Source organism: Mytilus edulis, chromosome 3 (genome assembly GCF_963676685.1).
Source record: "Mytilus edulis chromosome 3, xbMytEdul2.2, whole genome shotgun sequence".
Lineage (NCBI taxonomy): Eukaryota > Metazoa > Mollusca > Bivalvia > Mytilida > Mytilidae > Mytilus > Mytilus edulis.
In genome coordinates this window covers 59,847,682-59,860,063 of record NC_092346.1, presented here as the reverse complement: position 1 = coordinate 59,860,063, position 12,382 = coordinate 59,847,682, and the positions used below count along the sequence as shown (strand labels likewise).

Below are 12,382 nucleotides of genomic sequence, written 5' to 3'. Positions count from 1 at the left end.
TGGTCTAATGAACTTAAAATACTTTTTTTTCCTTTGAGCAATTCACTATGCTGTTGAATATCAATCCTCTCAAAAAAATGTTTGAAAAAATTTTCTTTTTATTTATGAAATCTGAAATGAGAAAAGTTTAACCCCCCCCCTTTTTTTTCTCACATCCCCCTTTCCCTTTGTTATCACTGAATAGTAAAGATTGTGTTAATTTATCAGTTGGTAGCAAAAGTGAATATACATTGTGTATTGTATAAAACAATGATTTAAGTTGATTCAACTACTATTCTGGACAAAGAAAGATAACTCCAATCAATTGAAAATTTCTTGCTATTGCACAATATTGTGCAATTAAATATTTCTTGCTATTGCGCAATACTGTGCAATTGAAAATATTTGCTATTGCACAATACTGTGCAATTGAAGATTTCTTGCTATTGCGTAATACTGTGCAATTGAAAATTTCTTGCTATTGCACAATACTGTGCAATTGAAGATTTCTTGCTATTGCTGAATACTGTGCAATTGAAAATTTCTTGCTATTGCACAATACTTAATATAATAATTTCGGATCCTGATTTGAACCAACTTGAAAACTGGGCCCATAATCAAAAATCTAAGTACATGATTAAATTTAGCATATCAAAAAAGCCAAAGAATTCAATTTTTATTAAAATCAAACTTAGTTTAATTTTGGACCCTTTGGTATTTAATGTAGACCAATTTGAAAACGGGACTAAAAATTAAGAATCCACATACACAGTTAGATTTGGCATATCAAAGAACCCCAATTATTCAATTTTTGATGAAATCAAACAAAGTTTAGTTTTGGACCCCGATTTGGACCAACTTTAAAACTGGGCCAATAATCAAAAATCTAAGTACATTTTTAGATTCAGCATATCAAAGAACCCCAAGGATTCAATTTTTGTTAAAATCAAACTAAGTTTAATTTTGGACCCTTGGACCTTAATGTAGACCAATTGGAAAACGGGACCAAAAATTAAGAATCTACATATACAGTTAGATCCGGCATATCAAAGAACCCCAATTACTTAATTTTTGATGAAATCAAACAAAGTTCAATTTTGGACCCTTTGGGCCCTTTATTCCTAAAAACCTGTTGGGACCAAAACTCCTAAAATCAAACCCAACCTTCTTTTTATGGTCATAAACCTTGTGTTTAAATTTCAAAGATTTCTATTTACTTATACTAAAGTTATGGTGCGAAAACCAAGAATAATGCTTACTTGGGCCTCTTTTTGGCCCCTAATTCCTAAACTGTTCAGACTTTAACCCCCAAAATCAATCTCAACCTTCCTTTTGTGGTCATAAACCTTGTGTTTAAATTTCATTGATTTCTATTCCCTTATACTAAAGTTATTGTGCGAAACCAAGAATAATGCTTATTTGGGCCCTTTTTTGGCCCCTAATTCTTAAACTGTTTGAACTAAAACTCCCAAAATCAATCCCAATGTTTTGGACGTATCGATATTAGTAAACACAAAAGCGTCTTCAATGTTCGTAAGCTTTTCTAGTCTATGATATACAAGAGAGCCGTCGGCAAGTGACGACGTTGCGGGCCTATTGTTACGTAAATGGCGGTAAAACGTTAAACAAATAAAAGAGTATAAAGTAACTATAACTAATTCACAACATTCTGGGGGCCGCAAAATGCAATTACTGTTCATGTATTGGTCATAAAAAGGGTATTGAAAAAACACTTTAAACAATTAAAGTTCATATTTCCAATGGCACCAGTTTCACAATTGGTCTCGTTGTTATCAGTCCATTTGATGTACGCAGTTTGACTGCTCTCACTACTCCATCTTTCCCGGTGATCAAATCTTCTATAACTGCTAGTTTCCACATCATTCTCGGTGAATTGTCCATGATTTGTACGACGGAACCGATTTTCACATGTGCGCTTTGGTCTCCGGCGACGCGATGAAATTCTCTTAATCCGGTGAGGTATTCCATTCTCCATCGTTTTGCAAAGTGTTCAATCAAAGTTACTTTATGATTAAAACGTTTGTTTGCTTCTGTAAAATCAAAATTTGAATATTGGACCTCTGAATCAGAATTGTTCTCTTGCGATAATCTTCTTCCCTGCAGTAGATGTGACGGCGTTAGCGGCTCTGGATCTCGGATGTCGGACGACACATATGTAATCGGACGATCGTTGATTACACGTTCAATTTCTATCAAAGTTGTTCGTAATACGTCAGAATTTACATGAGATTTCCCGAGCACTTTTTTTAATGTCGTTTTCGTAATTCCAACTAGTCTCTCCCACCATCCACCGTACCACGGTGCTGCTTTCGGAATAAATTTCCAATTAATCTGAATGTTCATTTCCTTCGGAATGTCATGTGAAGCGGAAACAAAAGTTAGTGCATTGTCGGAATAAACAGTACTTGGAATTCCTCTCCTACTAACGAATCGTCTAAACGCTAATTTGAATGAATCGATTGTCATATCTGTAACAAGTTCTAGGTGTACGGCACGAATACAAGCACATGTGAATAGGCAAACATACGATTTTGTAACAAGTCCATTATCTTTAACGAATAGTGGTCAAGCGAAATCAACACCAGTTGTCGTAAACGGAATCATATCGGTGACTCTATCCTTTGGTAGCGGAGGCGAAATTTGCTGTGGAAATGTTTTTACGGTCACTTTTCGGCACTTTACACATTTCTGGACGATGTGGTTAACGCATTGTCTAATGGAAGGTATCCAATATGATTGGCGGATTTGCGTAATTGTCTGTCCAGCACCAGAATGCAACATCTGCAGGTGCGCGTTCAATATAATTAAGTCCGTAAATTGATTTTTCTTCGGAAGTAACACTGGAAACTTCGCGGAGTCGTCTAACTGTGAATTGTGTATGCGCCCGGCGCATCGAATGACACCTTCTGTATATATGAACAAGCGCAATTGTCTTACTAAAGGTAGATTCTTGTCCTTTGACGGGTTCACGAGTTGCTCCTTTTCACTACTGAATTTTTCATTTTGAATATCTGTAATCCATGTACGAGTTGCGCGGTCGATTTCATCTTTCGTAATATATTTTCCGTGTCTAGCATATTTCCTCAAGTTATACGGTCGCTTACTTTTACATAAATTCACAAATTTAAACACGTAGCATGTAACTCGTAGTAACTTCTTCAATGACGAGAATCTTGATAGATCGATTATTTTAGAAATTCCATTTAATACACACGGTTTTATCATTCGCTGTCATCTGTTGTCGTTAACATAAGAGTCTCTTGTTTAACTTGTGGGGTCCATGTAGGCCAACTGTTCTCATCCGATATCCATGACGGTCCTTGCATCCACAAAGTCGACTCCTTGAATTGCGTTGATGATATTTCTCGAGTTTGAAGGTCGGCTGGATTTGAGTCTGTTTGTACGTATTTCCAGAAGTAATTTTGTGTCGTTTCTTTAATTTCTAGCACACGATTCTGAACAAATCTTCCAAATGTTTTTAAAGACGAAATCCAATGCAGAACGATCTGACTGTCACTCCATAGTACTGTGCGTTGTGGTTTTATGGTTTTCGTGAGGTTTTTAGCCATTCGAGCTCCTATTACTGCAGCCATCAATTCTAGCTTTGGTAATGTCATTTTGGCGAGCGGAGCGATCCGGTTTTTTGCAACTACGAGAGAAGAAGTGTTTCCTTTACATAAGTAGGCACTGGCTCCATAAGCGCGTTGACTGGCATCAACAAAGACATGTAATGTGATTTTCTCGTTGCTTTTGTTCTCATTTTGATCGTTGAAATAATGTCGTGCGATTTTCGTATTAACTGTTACATTTCGGATGTCATCTAAAATTTCATACCATGATTTAACTATGTTGCTAGGCAACACCTGGTCCCAATCATATCCTTCTTTCCATAATGTTTGTACCAGTAGCTTAGCTCTTACGGTCACTGGTCCAAGAATTCCGAGTGGGTCGTAAATTGACGATGATTTACTCAATATTTCTCTCTTTGTCGCTTGTGAATTATCAATATCTATACGATCTTCATTTAATTTCGCAAATGTCAATATGTCTGACTTCGCATCCCAACGCATTCCAAGAATTTTCGTCTCGCTATCCGTATCAAGTACGTTTGCCTTTGTAGCTTCGTTGCTAAGTTGATTGCTATTTGACTTCCATGTTCTCAAATTAAATCCTGCATTTGTCATGAGTTCTCTAGATTCTTCAAAGAAATTTAAGGCGGCTTCTTCCGTATTAACACTTGTAAGTACGTTGTCTACATACAAATCATGCTTAAGTATTTCAGCAGTAGCACTTTAACCGTTGATAAATGTTTCAATAATGTAGCGTTAAGAATAAATGGCGAACATGTCGCTCCGAATAAAATTACCTTGAATCTGTAAGTCTCAAGTTCACTCTTGGGGTTGCTTGGATCTCTAAGCCAGAAAAATCGGGTGGAATCGCGGTCTTCTTCGTCTAGTCCAATCTGGAGGAATGCTTTCTCAATATCCGTTGTTAAGGCGTATTTCCCGTAGCGGAATCTTGTAAGTATATCTGTTAGCTTATTAAGCTGCGGCGGTGTAGAAGAAAGGCAATCATTTAAGCTGGGTGATTCTGAATCTTGACGACAACTGCAATCATATACTATACGTATCGGTGTAGTCGATGAATCTTTTTTCACTGGGTGGTGCGGAATATAATGTATTCGATTAGTAGTCTCATCCGGGGTCTCAACCTTCTCTATAAAACCTCGATTTTCTTTGTCGTTGATTATGTTACCGTATATCTTAAGCATCTCTGGTTCTTTAGCAAGTCGGTTTATTACGTTGTATGCTCTCTTTCTGGCAATCATCTCGTTGCTAGGCAACTCCGGATGTTCTGGTTTCCATGGAAACTTGGCGATGTACCTATTGTCTTTCAAATGAATGTTATTCTCTTGGTAAGTGGTCATTTCTTGTAAGTCTGTTTTCGCTTTCACTTCGCTGTCTGTTTCTGTTCCTATGGATTCGATTTCCCAAAATTTATGTATTTCACATTCTTCTAGTCTGTGTGGGGTCAAAATATTCATAATCGATGACGTTGATTGATTATTACTGTTAGTGTTCAATTGTATAGGTCCTGAGAGCAAGTATCCAACTTTGGACTGTACAGCGGTTGGTCCGGAACCTCTAATTGCTCTGTCTCCAACTATATCCCAATAATATTCGGCGCCAACTAATACTGATATCTCAAAATCCTCGTCCTGTAAAGCTGGGTGGGCTAACTTCAATCCATTTAAATGCGTAAAATTCGACTGGTTCCTTGCGTATGTATGTATCGGATAAGCAATCTGCGGTACTATAAGAACTTTAATAGGGATAAGCGTATTCGTCAGACCTTTTATGTAGATAGTACCAATTTGTAAATTTCTAACCTTCTTGTTGGATTCACCGAAACCGGATATTGTTATCGCTTCTTTCCTGTGTGGTCTCAGGTTCAATAAATCGGCCATCTCTTGAGTGATAAAGCTTCGCTGGGCTCCTTCGTCGAATAGTATATTGGCGTTGTTAAAATGTGTCTTGTCATACGTGATAGGTGCTATCGCGGTTTTCAACAATACCTGCGATCTAACCGATGATGTTGATGAATGCATGCTTGCGACTGCGGCATCGGTATCTGGTTTTGATGTAATGCTATCTTTAGACTTGGTATACAAGTGTGTTTCATTCTTTGAACAAATGCTAGTATGGTGTCGTTTATTACAGTTTTTACACGTTTTATCGGATTTGCAATCGGCAACTCTGTGATTTCCTAAGCAATTGAAACATGCCTGTTTCTCCTTAACAATGCGTTTTCGAGCTTCAATTTCCGTAACAGTTTTACAAGCTAATGGGGCGTGAACTCCTTGACAAAAGATGCACGGTTTCTTGGTTATGTCTCTTTTCCCTTTCTGATTTGCGTAGTTGCGATTTGTACCCGTAAAGAATGCTGATGTGGGTGTGTAATTTGGCTCTATATCATCACCGTTTACCGACTGACCCGCTTCCTTAATCGTTATCTCATGTTGAATAGCTTGCCGTAACGACGGCAAGTTCCAGTGGTCGCCTCCGTGGGCACGTACCATGTTTTCTCGTATATTCCCAGGTAATTTATTTAATATTATGGGCACTAAAAGGCTCCCGAACGACTCGTGAGACTCCCCTATACTTTCAAGGCCACGGATGTAGTTTTCCATACTGTCGTAGAATTTTTTCAAATGTGTAATATTTGACGTTGGACTAGGAAGGCTGATTAAACTCTGCATGTATGTTTGTACTATCTTATGTGGTTGACCGAATCTTTGTTTCAGTACATGTAATGCTTGTCCGTAATTTGTGTTAGTTATTTGTAGACCTGCTATGCATTAGGTGGCTTCTCCGAACAGTTGAGATTTCAAATAATTAAATTTCTGTACATCGTTTAAAGACAGGTTATCATGGACGGCAGCACTAAACGAATCCCAAAAACGTTGGTAAATTTAATTTGGGAAGTTTGTGGTACATGCTGGAGTTTGAAAAAACGGACGCTGGTGTATTTGCGTGCATGAAACTGGGCTGTGGCTGACTTTCTTGGTGATTTGTGTAATTAATAAACTCGTGTGCATTTGGGTTTAGCAATGACTTACTTGACTGTTTGACTGTGATTTCCGATTCCTTAATGATTTTTGAAAGTTTAGTTACACTCATTTCTATGTCATATGTGTATCTGTCGGCTTCCTCTATTTCTTCACTCACTTCCTCTTCCGATAGTTCCTCCACAATCTTCTCGTTCAGTTGATCGATCGTTTCCTGCTTCTTCACAATAAGTCCTCGAATGGTAGAAAGTTCGCTAACGTCATATTCCTGCAAAAGTTCCTCGGAACTCGGTTCCACTTTCTTTAGCAACTTTGTAAGAACTCCCCGATGTCCAGCTCGTCTGGTCTTCATCTTTGTTGTCGCGGTACTCATCTTTCGTATTCTTCTGTTTTTGTCACGGCACCAATGTTTTGGACGTATCGATATTAGTAAACACAAAAGCGTCTTCAATGTTAGTCTATGATATACAAGAGAGCCGTCGGCAAGTGACGACGTTGCGGGCCTATTGTTACGTAAATGGCGGTAAAACGTTAAACAAATAAAAGAGTATAAAGTAACTATAACTAATTCACAACACCCAACCTTCCTTTTGTGGTCATAAACCTTGTGTCAAAATTTCATAGATTTCTATTTACTTAAACTAAAGTTATAGTGCGAAAACCAAGAAAATGCTTATTTGGGCCCTTTTTGGCCCCTTATTCCTAAAATTTTGGGACCAAAACTCCCAAAATCAATCCCAACCTTCCTTTTGTGGTTATAAACCTTGTGTTAAAATTTCATAGATTTCTATTCACTTTTACTAAAGTTAGAGTGCGAAAACTAAAAGTATTCGGACAACGACGACGCCAACGTGATAGCAATATACGACGAAAAATTAAAAATTTTTGCGGTCGTATAAAAATGCTTCTCCCTTGTGGCTTATCAACCTTCATTTAAATCTTTTATATTAGCAGCAACGAGTGCTAGCTAACTAGCTTAATAGTTGAAAAGGTGCAGCAATATTGTTTTCAAAAGTTTTGTTGATCCTCCCCCTTTTTCACTGAGAAAAGACAATATCTTGTGATTTGCTAGTGTGCATTACAAATAATAATTCATGATTTCCTTAATACATGACTGTTTATTAACTGCATATGATATCTACTGACCATGGGTCAAATTATTGGATAAAATCACATGTGATGATGTATTTCACTTTACTCGTATGAAGTATGTTATCTCCCTTGATTATCAGTTATTCCTGTAAACCGGAGTGATAATTACATAACAAAGACTGTATTGTGTCATGTTTACTTACAGCTAAAACTATTATGTTAGTTCATGCCTTTTTCAATTCATAAACAAATTCCTTTCAGATCTCTCGGGGGTGTAAACAAAGTTAGAATTGTGCCTAAAAAAAGTGTTCAGCCCCGTGCCAGTAATGCATTTTAAAAGCGAAAATTTCATTGAGTATTTGCTGGTATTTATCTATAATGGTTATCTAAAATCATCTGGGATATCTAGGTATAAATAAAAAAATACTAACCATCATTTTCACACTTTTTCCGGGTGTACAAGGTGAAATCATCCATAGATCACTCTGAAAACTTCTGATTAATCTTTTTGTAAATTATTTGGCTCAATATCTTTAATTGTTTTTACATAGGCGGTAATGGTAACGTTTTTTCCTGTAGCTCAGTCCATATCGTAAACTTGGATATGTATGATAGCTCGTTTCGAAGCTGTGACATTTTCACATATGTGGTTAAATTTTCGGGGTACGAAGTGAGATTACTTTTTCCGTAAATTAGCAAACCCCGAACAGCCTTTTGTGATGCGGCTCATTGTGGTAAAATATCCCCTTTTTAACACAATCAGTTCTTTGAAAATTTAATACTTTGAACACATTCAATAGCTCCATAGTTTTTACACATTTATTCTATGTTCCTCTACTTTCCTAATCACCACAAATAATTTAAGTTCAGTCATTTGTTAAAAATAGAAACATGTCCAATATCACTACACAGAGATTTTTTCTTTACACGTGACTTAGGCGCATTAGGGATGTTGTCCCATATTGCAATTTTTATTCATGAAGATATTTGTCAATGATATGGAGCTTTTTTTTTTGTGTAATAGATCTCTTCGTTCATTTTTTTCTGTTTCCGACGGACATGTGAAATACTTTTCCTGCTTTCTTTGTCACTTCAATATTCCGTAACTTACTGGTACTGCACGAATTTAGATAATAAATCTTGTTCTAAAATTTTATCAAGGTAATATCACAAATAATCACATTATTTTCATAAAACATATTTTGCCAAAGTTCTCTTATGTTTGTCCATAAACGGAACCATGCATATAAAATCCATTGTCTGTTATTTTTCTTGACCCCCTATTGGATTTATTCTTCTATTTATAATTGCAGTCTGAATTTCATTTCCAACATCTTTAAAATCATTTAATTAACATAAAATACGACTTCTGTAACCGTCAACTCCCGACCTATTGAATAAACGGAAGGTTGTCTCCCTGAACCGTTTCCATAGTTGTATTTGGTCTGAAATTTCTAAAATTCTGTGAATTCGGGGGTTTATTCTCCCTAAATTCATGACCATTAGACATAGAACATTGTCTATAAAAATGATCAGGCGAGTCACAAATGAAGCAGGTCCTTTGATTCTGTGTATTACTCCCGTTTTGGTAATTGTTGCGGCCAAATCTAAAGTTGGATCGGTTGTTCGTATTCCGAATCTGATTTTCTAACTTATCCATTCTACTTAAAAGCATTTGAATGGTTCTGTCATTATTTGGCTAAGGGAAATTAATCTGACATTTGGGTTACCATTATTTTGCCATTCCATATCTAATTTATTTTCACTACAATTTTCATAAGAAACTGAGCGGACACTAGTTTTCTTTTGACTTGACTCCCCTAAAAGAGCCTCATATCTTTCAATTATATCTACAGCGTCAGCGACCGTTTTACATTCTCGATCTACGCATCGACATTTCATTTCTATAGGAATCGACTTGTATAACTGATTGAGCGCCAACACTTCTTGTGCCAATGAATCTAAATTACAATAAGCCTTTTGTACCATCTGGCGGAGGTCATCACCGAGAGCAGCAACTGTTTCACCGGAATTTCGCTTTCTCATTTCAAAACGAGATAACCATCTGTTTTGTTGACGGGCACTTCCGAATCTTTCTTCTAAGCGTCGGACAAGAATACTATAAGGTCGGCGTTCATGTGTAGGAAGGCTCATATAAAAAGTTCTCGCAGGGCCCTTTAAACTTGCAGCAAGTGTCAATACTTTATCTTCCATACTCCATCTGCCTAGTTCTGCACAATCTTGAAAATGCGAAAAATATTCTTCCCAGTCATCTGATCCACTATAAGCATCTGGGCGAATTGTAGCTGTATGACTAGCAATCGGCAACTGTTCACGGTTAAATCGTGGTGTATTTCCCCATTTTCGTTCATTTTCAAAATACGAAACACCTTGTTCACCTTCAAAATTTCGTTCCGTCTCTACTGTATTTCTCTGTCTAGCTATGTCGTCTCGTACGTTGTTATTAAATTCACTGTCAATATCACCTTGTCCCTGTTTTGTTGTATTTAATGCAGAGTCTTCATTATTTTTCTCGACTGTTTCACGTTTATCCATATTAAACTCGATTTCTGAATCAGATTCGTCAGACATTGAAAATTATTACTAGTTCACTATAAATATCGTTGAAAAATTAAGATTTCTATTCAAACTTAACAATCACAGGCGAGGTATTCGATCACTGGATGACAATTATTTTTTGTCATCCCACTTCTGACACCAAACTGTAACAAACCTAGGGTTGCTATAATTCTGTTTAATAACTCATTCAGGAGGAGTGGAATCATCATTTAACTCAGCGGCAGTATGAAGAAACAGATTTGTAATACAAAACAATAGTATTTATTTCAGTCGTATTTTGACTTCTTCTTTCAATATAATAAACATCAAAATGATACACATTTATCTTTAAGCAAATAAAACAATAAATCGGGTGGTCAATGTAAATATTGTAGTTGACAGCTCAAAGGATTGATTCAGAATGACATGTCTGTCTACAGGCTCCTATTTATGTCTTTTGGCACTTACTATGACGTTAGAGTAAACATCAAATCATCCAATCAAAAGCAACGTTTCTTACGTCTGTTGGCTTGAAACGTTCAAGAGGACAATCAGATTTCGTTATTATTAAATAAATACTCATTATTGTCCGAATTATTTTTAAAAGCAAATAAAACCAAAAGGACATTTCTATATAATGCTATAATTAAACGGACAGTAAATTCCTTTCTCACTACGGCGTATGAACTTATAACACTGTCTGGTTCAACTTGTCAATTTTCTGATTTGTCAAATCTCAAGGGTTGAACTTATAGTAGATATCTTATTCATTATATTATACCATTTAACATTCAACATTGTATGCAATGTGCATAATTTCATTTCCATTTTATTTAAAACGGATTAAAACGTCAACCGTGGCAAAGAAATATTTTCATAAATACTTTATTAGTATTATCAACTTACAAAATATGAAGAAAAAAAAACCATTGTATTGTTATCATTATTTGAGTGACTGAATTCAGTCACTCGGTTTCATCTTTATATCAAAGAATTCAATCAGTATATTAGAAAGTAACATAACTCTTATTTGTACTTGTTGCTTCTTAAATAAAACCCAAACTGTAAATTCAGATAAAACAAAAGTCGGATTACAGATTAAATACAAACAACATATAACAGAATAACAGCTAAATGAAATTAACTCTGTATCCTGTTCATTATTTTCACAAAATGTTGACTGAATTCAGTCATACAACATTTGAAAGAAGCTACAAGAAATTGAACTAAATAAGAGTGTTTCATAAGACTTAAATTACACCAAGTGAGATTACATAGTATTAACATCTATAAAACAGATGACTGAATTCAGTCAACACAAATTCAGTAAATATTTGTTGAAAACTCAAATTCTACAAAAGTAAAAAATAGAATGACTGAATTCAGTCACAAAATTAGGTTTACACAGTTATATTCAATAGAGCAATGAATGCACATAGTTAGTTTACAGGTCGATGTTTGTGATTTGGTCAGTTTAAGGCTTAACACTAACGATGATTACATAAGATGTACTATATAGACCGTTATCTTTTTCAATTGAATTGTTTCATATTTTTTTTACGTGGGGGCCGTTTATAGATGAATAAACGGTATGGCTGTTTCTTATAATGTTGAAGCTCGTATGGTTGCCTTTAATTGCTCTCATTCACCTCTTCTGAACTTTCGTGGATAACTGTCTCATTGGTAATCATACCAAATAGATCCAAACTTTCAAAAACTTTTATTTTTGTTTTAAAGTATTTATAATTTAATGAAAATGAGGAAAGTAATGATGTTTCATTTAGAAGAAATAACTTCACCTGCACGTGACATACTGATATATCTAATATTATTGGTCTATAAAAATGGTAATATCTCATTGAGAAGAAGCAACCTTAGAGATAAACAGATGATGAATTTCTCCTAGTTTTTAAATTAATAAAAATGGTTTTTCATTGTTTAAAGAACAACAAAATCAAGCTCAATAAACTAATAATAAAGTTTCATTGGTCAGAACACAATTTGCACGTCCACCAACAAACAAAAAACACAAAAAAACATTGAAAGCCAGAATATAACATATGAAATGTGACAATGTTTAAAATTGAGTGTGGAACACTAGAAGCATCAAGAAGTCTTCTTTTCTCACTTAAAAATATGCTAAGATTTGATAAAAACATGGCA

At 35.6% G+C, this 12,382-nt stretch overlaps 2 protein-coding genes across 2 annotated transcripts; both read right to left on the bottom strand.

Annotated features, from left to right (window-relative positions):
• Window positions 1-1,728: 1,728 nt before the first annotated feature.
• Window positions 1,729-2,466, bottom strand: LOC139515341 (uncharacterized). Its single transcript, XM_071304907.1, has one exon. The coding sequence runs from the start codon at window positions 2,464-2,466 to the stop codon at window positions 1,729-1,731; it is 738 nt and encodes a 245-aa protein (XP_071161008.1).
• A 755-nt stretch (window positions 2,467-3,221) lies between these two features.
• LOC139515340 (uncharacterized) lies at window positions 3,222-6,920 on the bottom strand. Its single transcript, XM_071304906.1, has 3 exons — window positions 6,620-6,920; window positions 4,367-6,348; window positions 3,222-4,268 (listed from the first exon to the last, which is right to left on the bottom strand). The coding sequence occupies exons 1-3, from the start codon at window positions 6,918-6,920 to the stop codon at window positions 3,222-3,224; spliced, it is 3,330 nt and encodes a 1,109-aa protein (XP_071161007.1).
• Between the last annotated feature and the right edge of the window lie 5,462 nt (window positions 6,921-12,382).

Bases quoted from the DNA above. Each gene is read 5' to 3' on its own strand.
- LOC139515341 (XM_071304907.1), bottom strand. From the start codon at position 2,466: ATGACAATCGATTCATTCAAATTAGCGTTTAGACGATTCGTTAGTAGG.
- LOC139515340 (XM_071304906.1), bottom strand. From the start codon at position 6,920: ATGAAGACCAGACGAGCTGGACATCGGGGAGTTCTTACAAAGTTGCTA. The intron at 6,349-6,619 runs GTAAGTCATTGC...AATGCATAGCAG, and splicing joins AATCACAGTCAAACAGTCAA to GTCTACAAATAACTAACACA. The intron at 4,269-4,366 runs GTAATTTTATTC...GAAATACTTAAG, and splicing joins TTGAGACTTACAGATTCAAG to CATGATTTGTATGTAGACAA.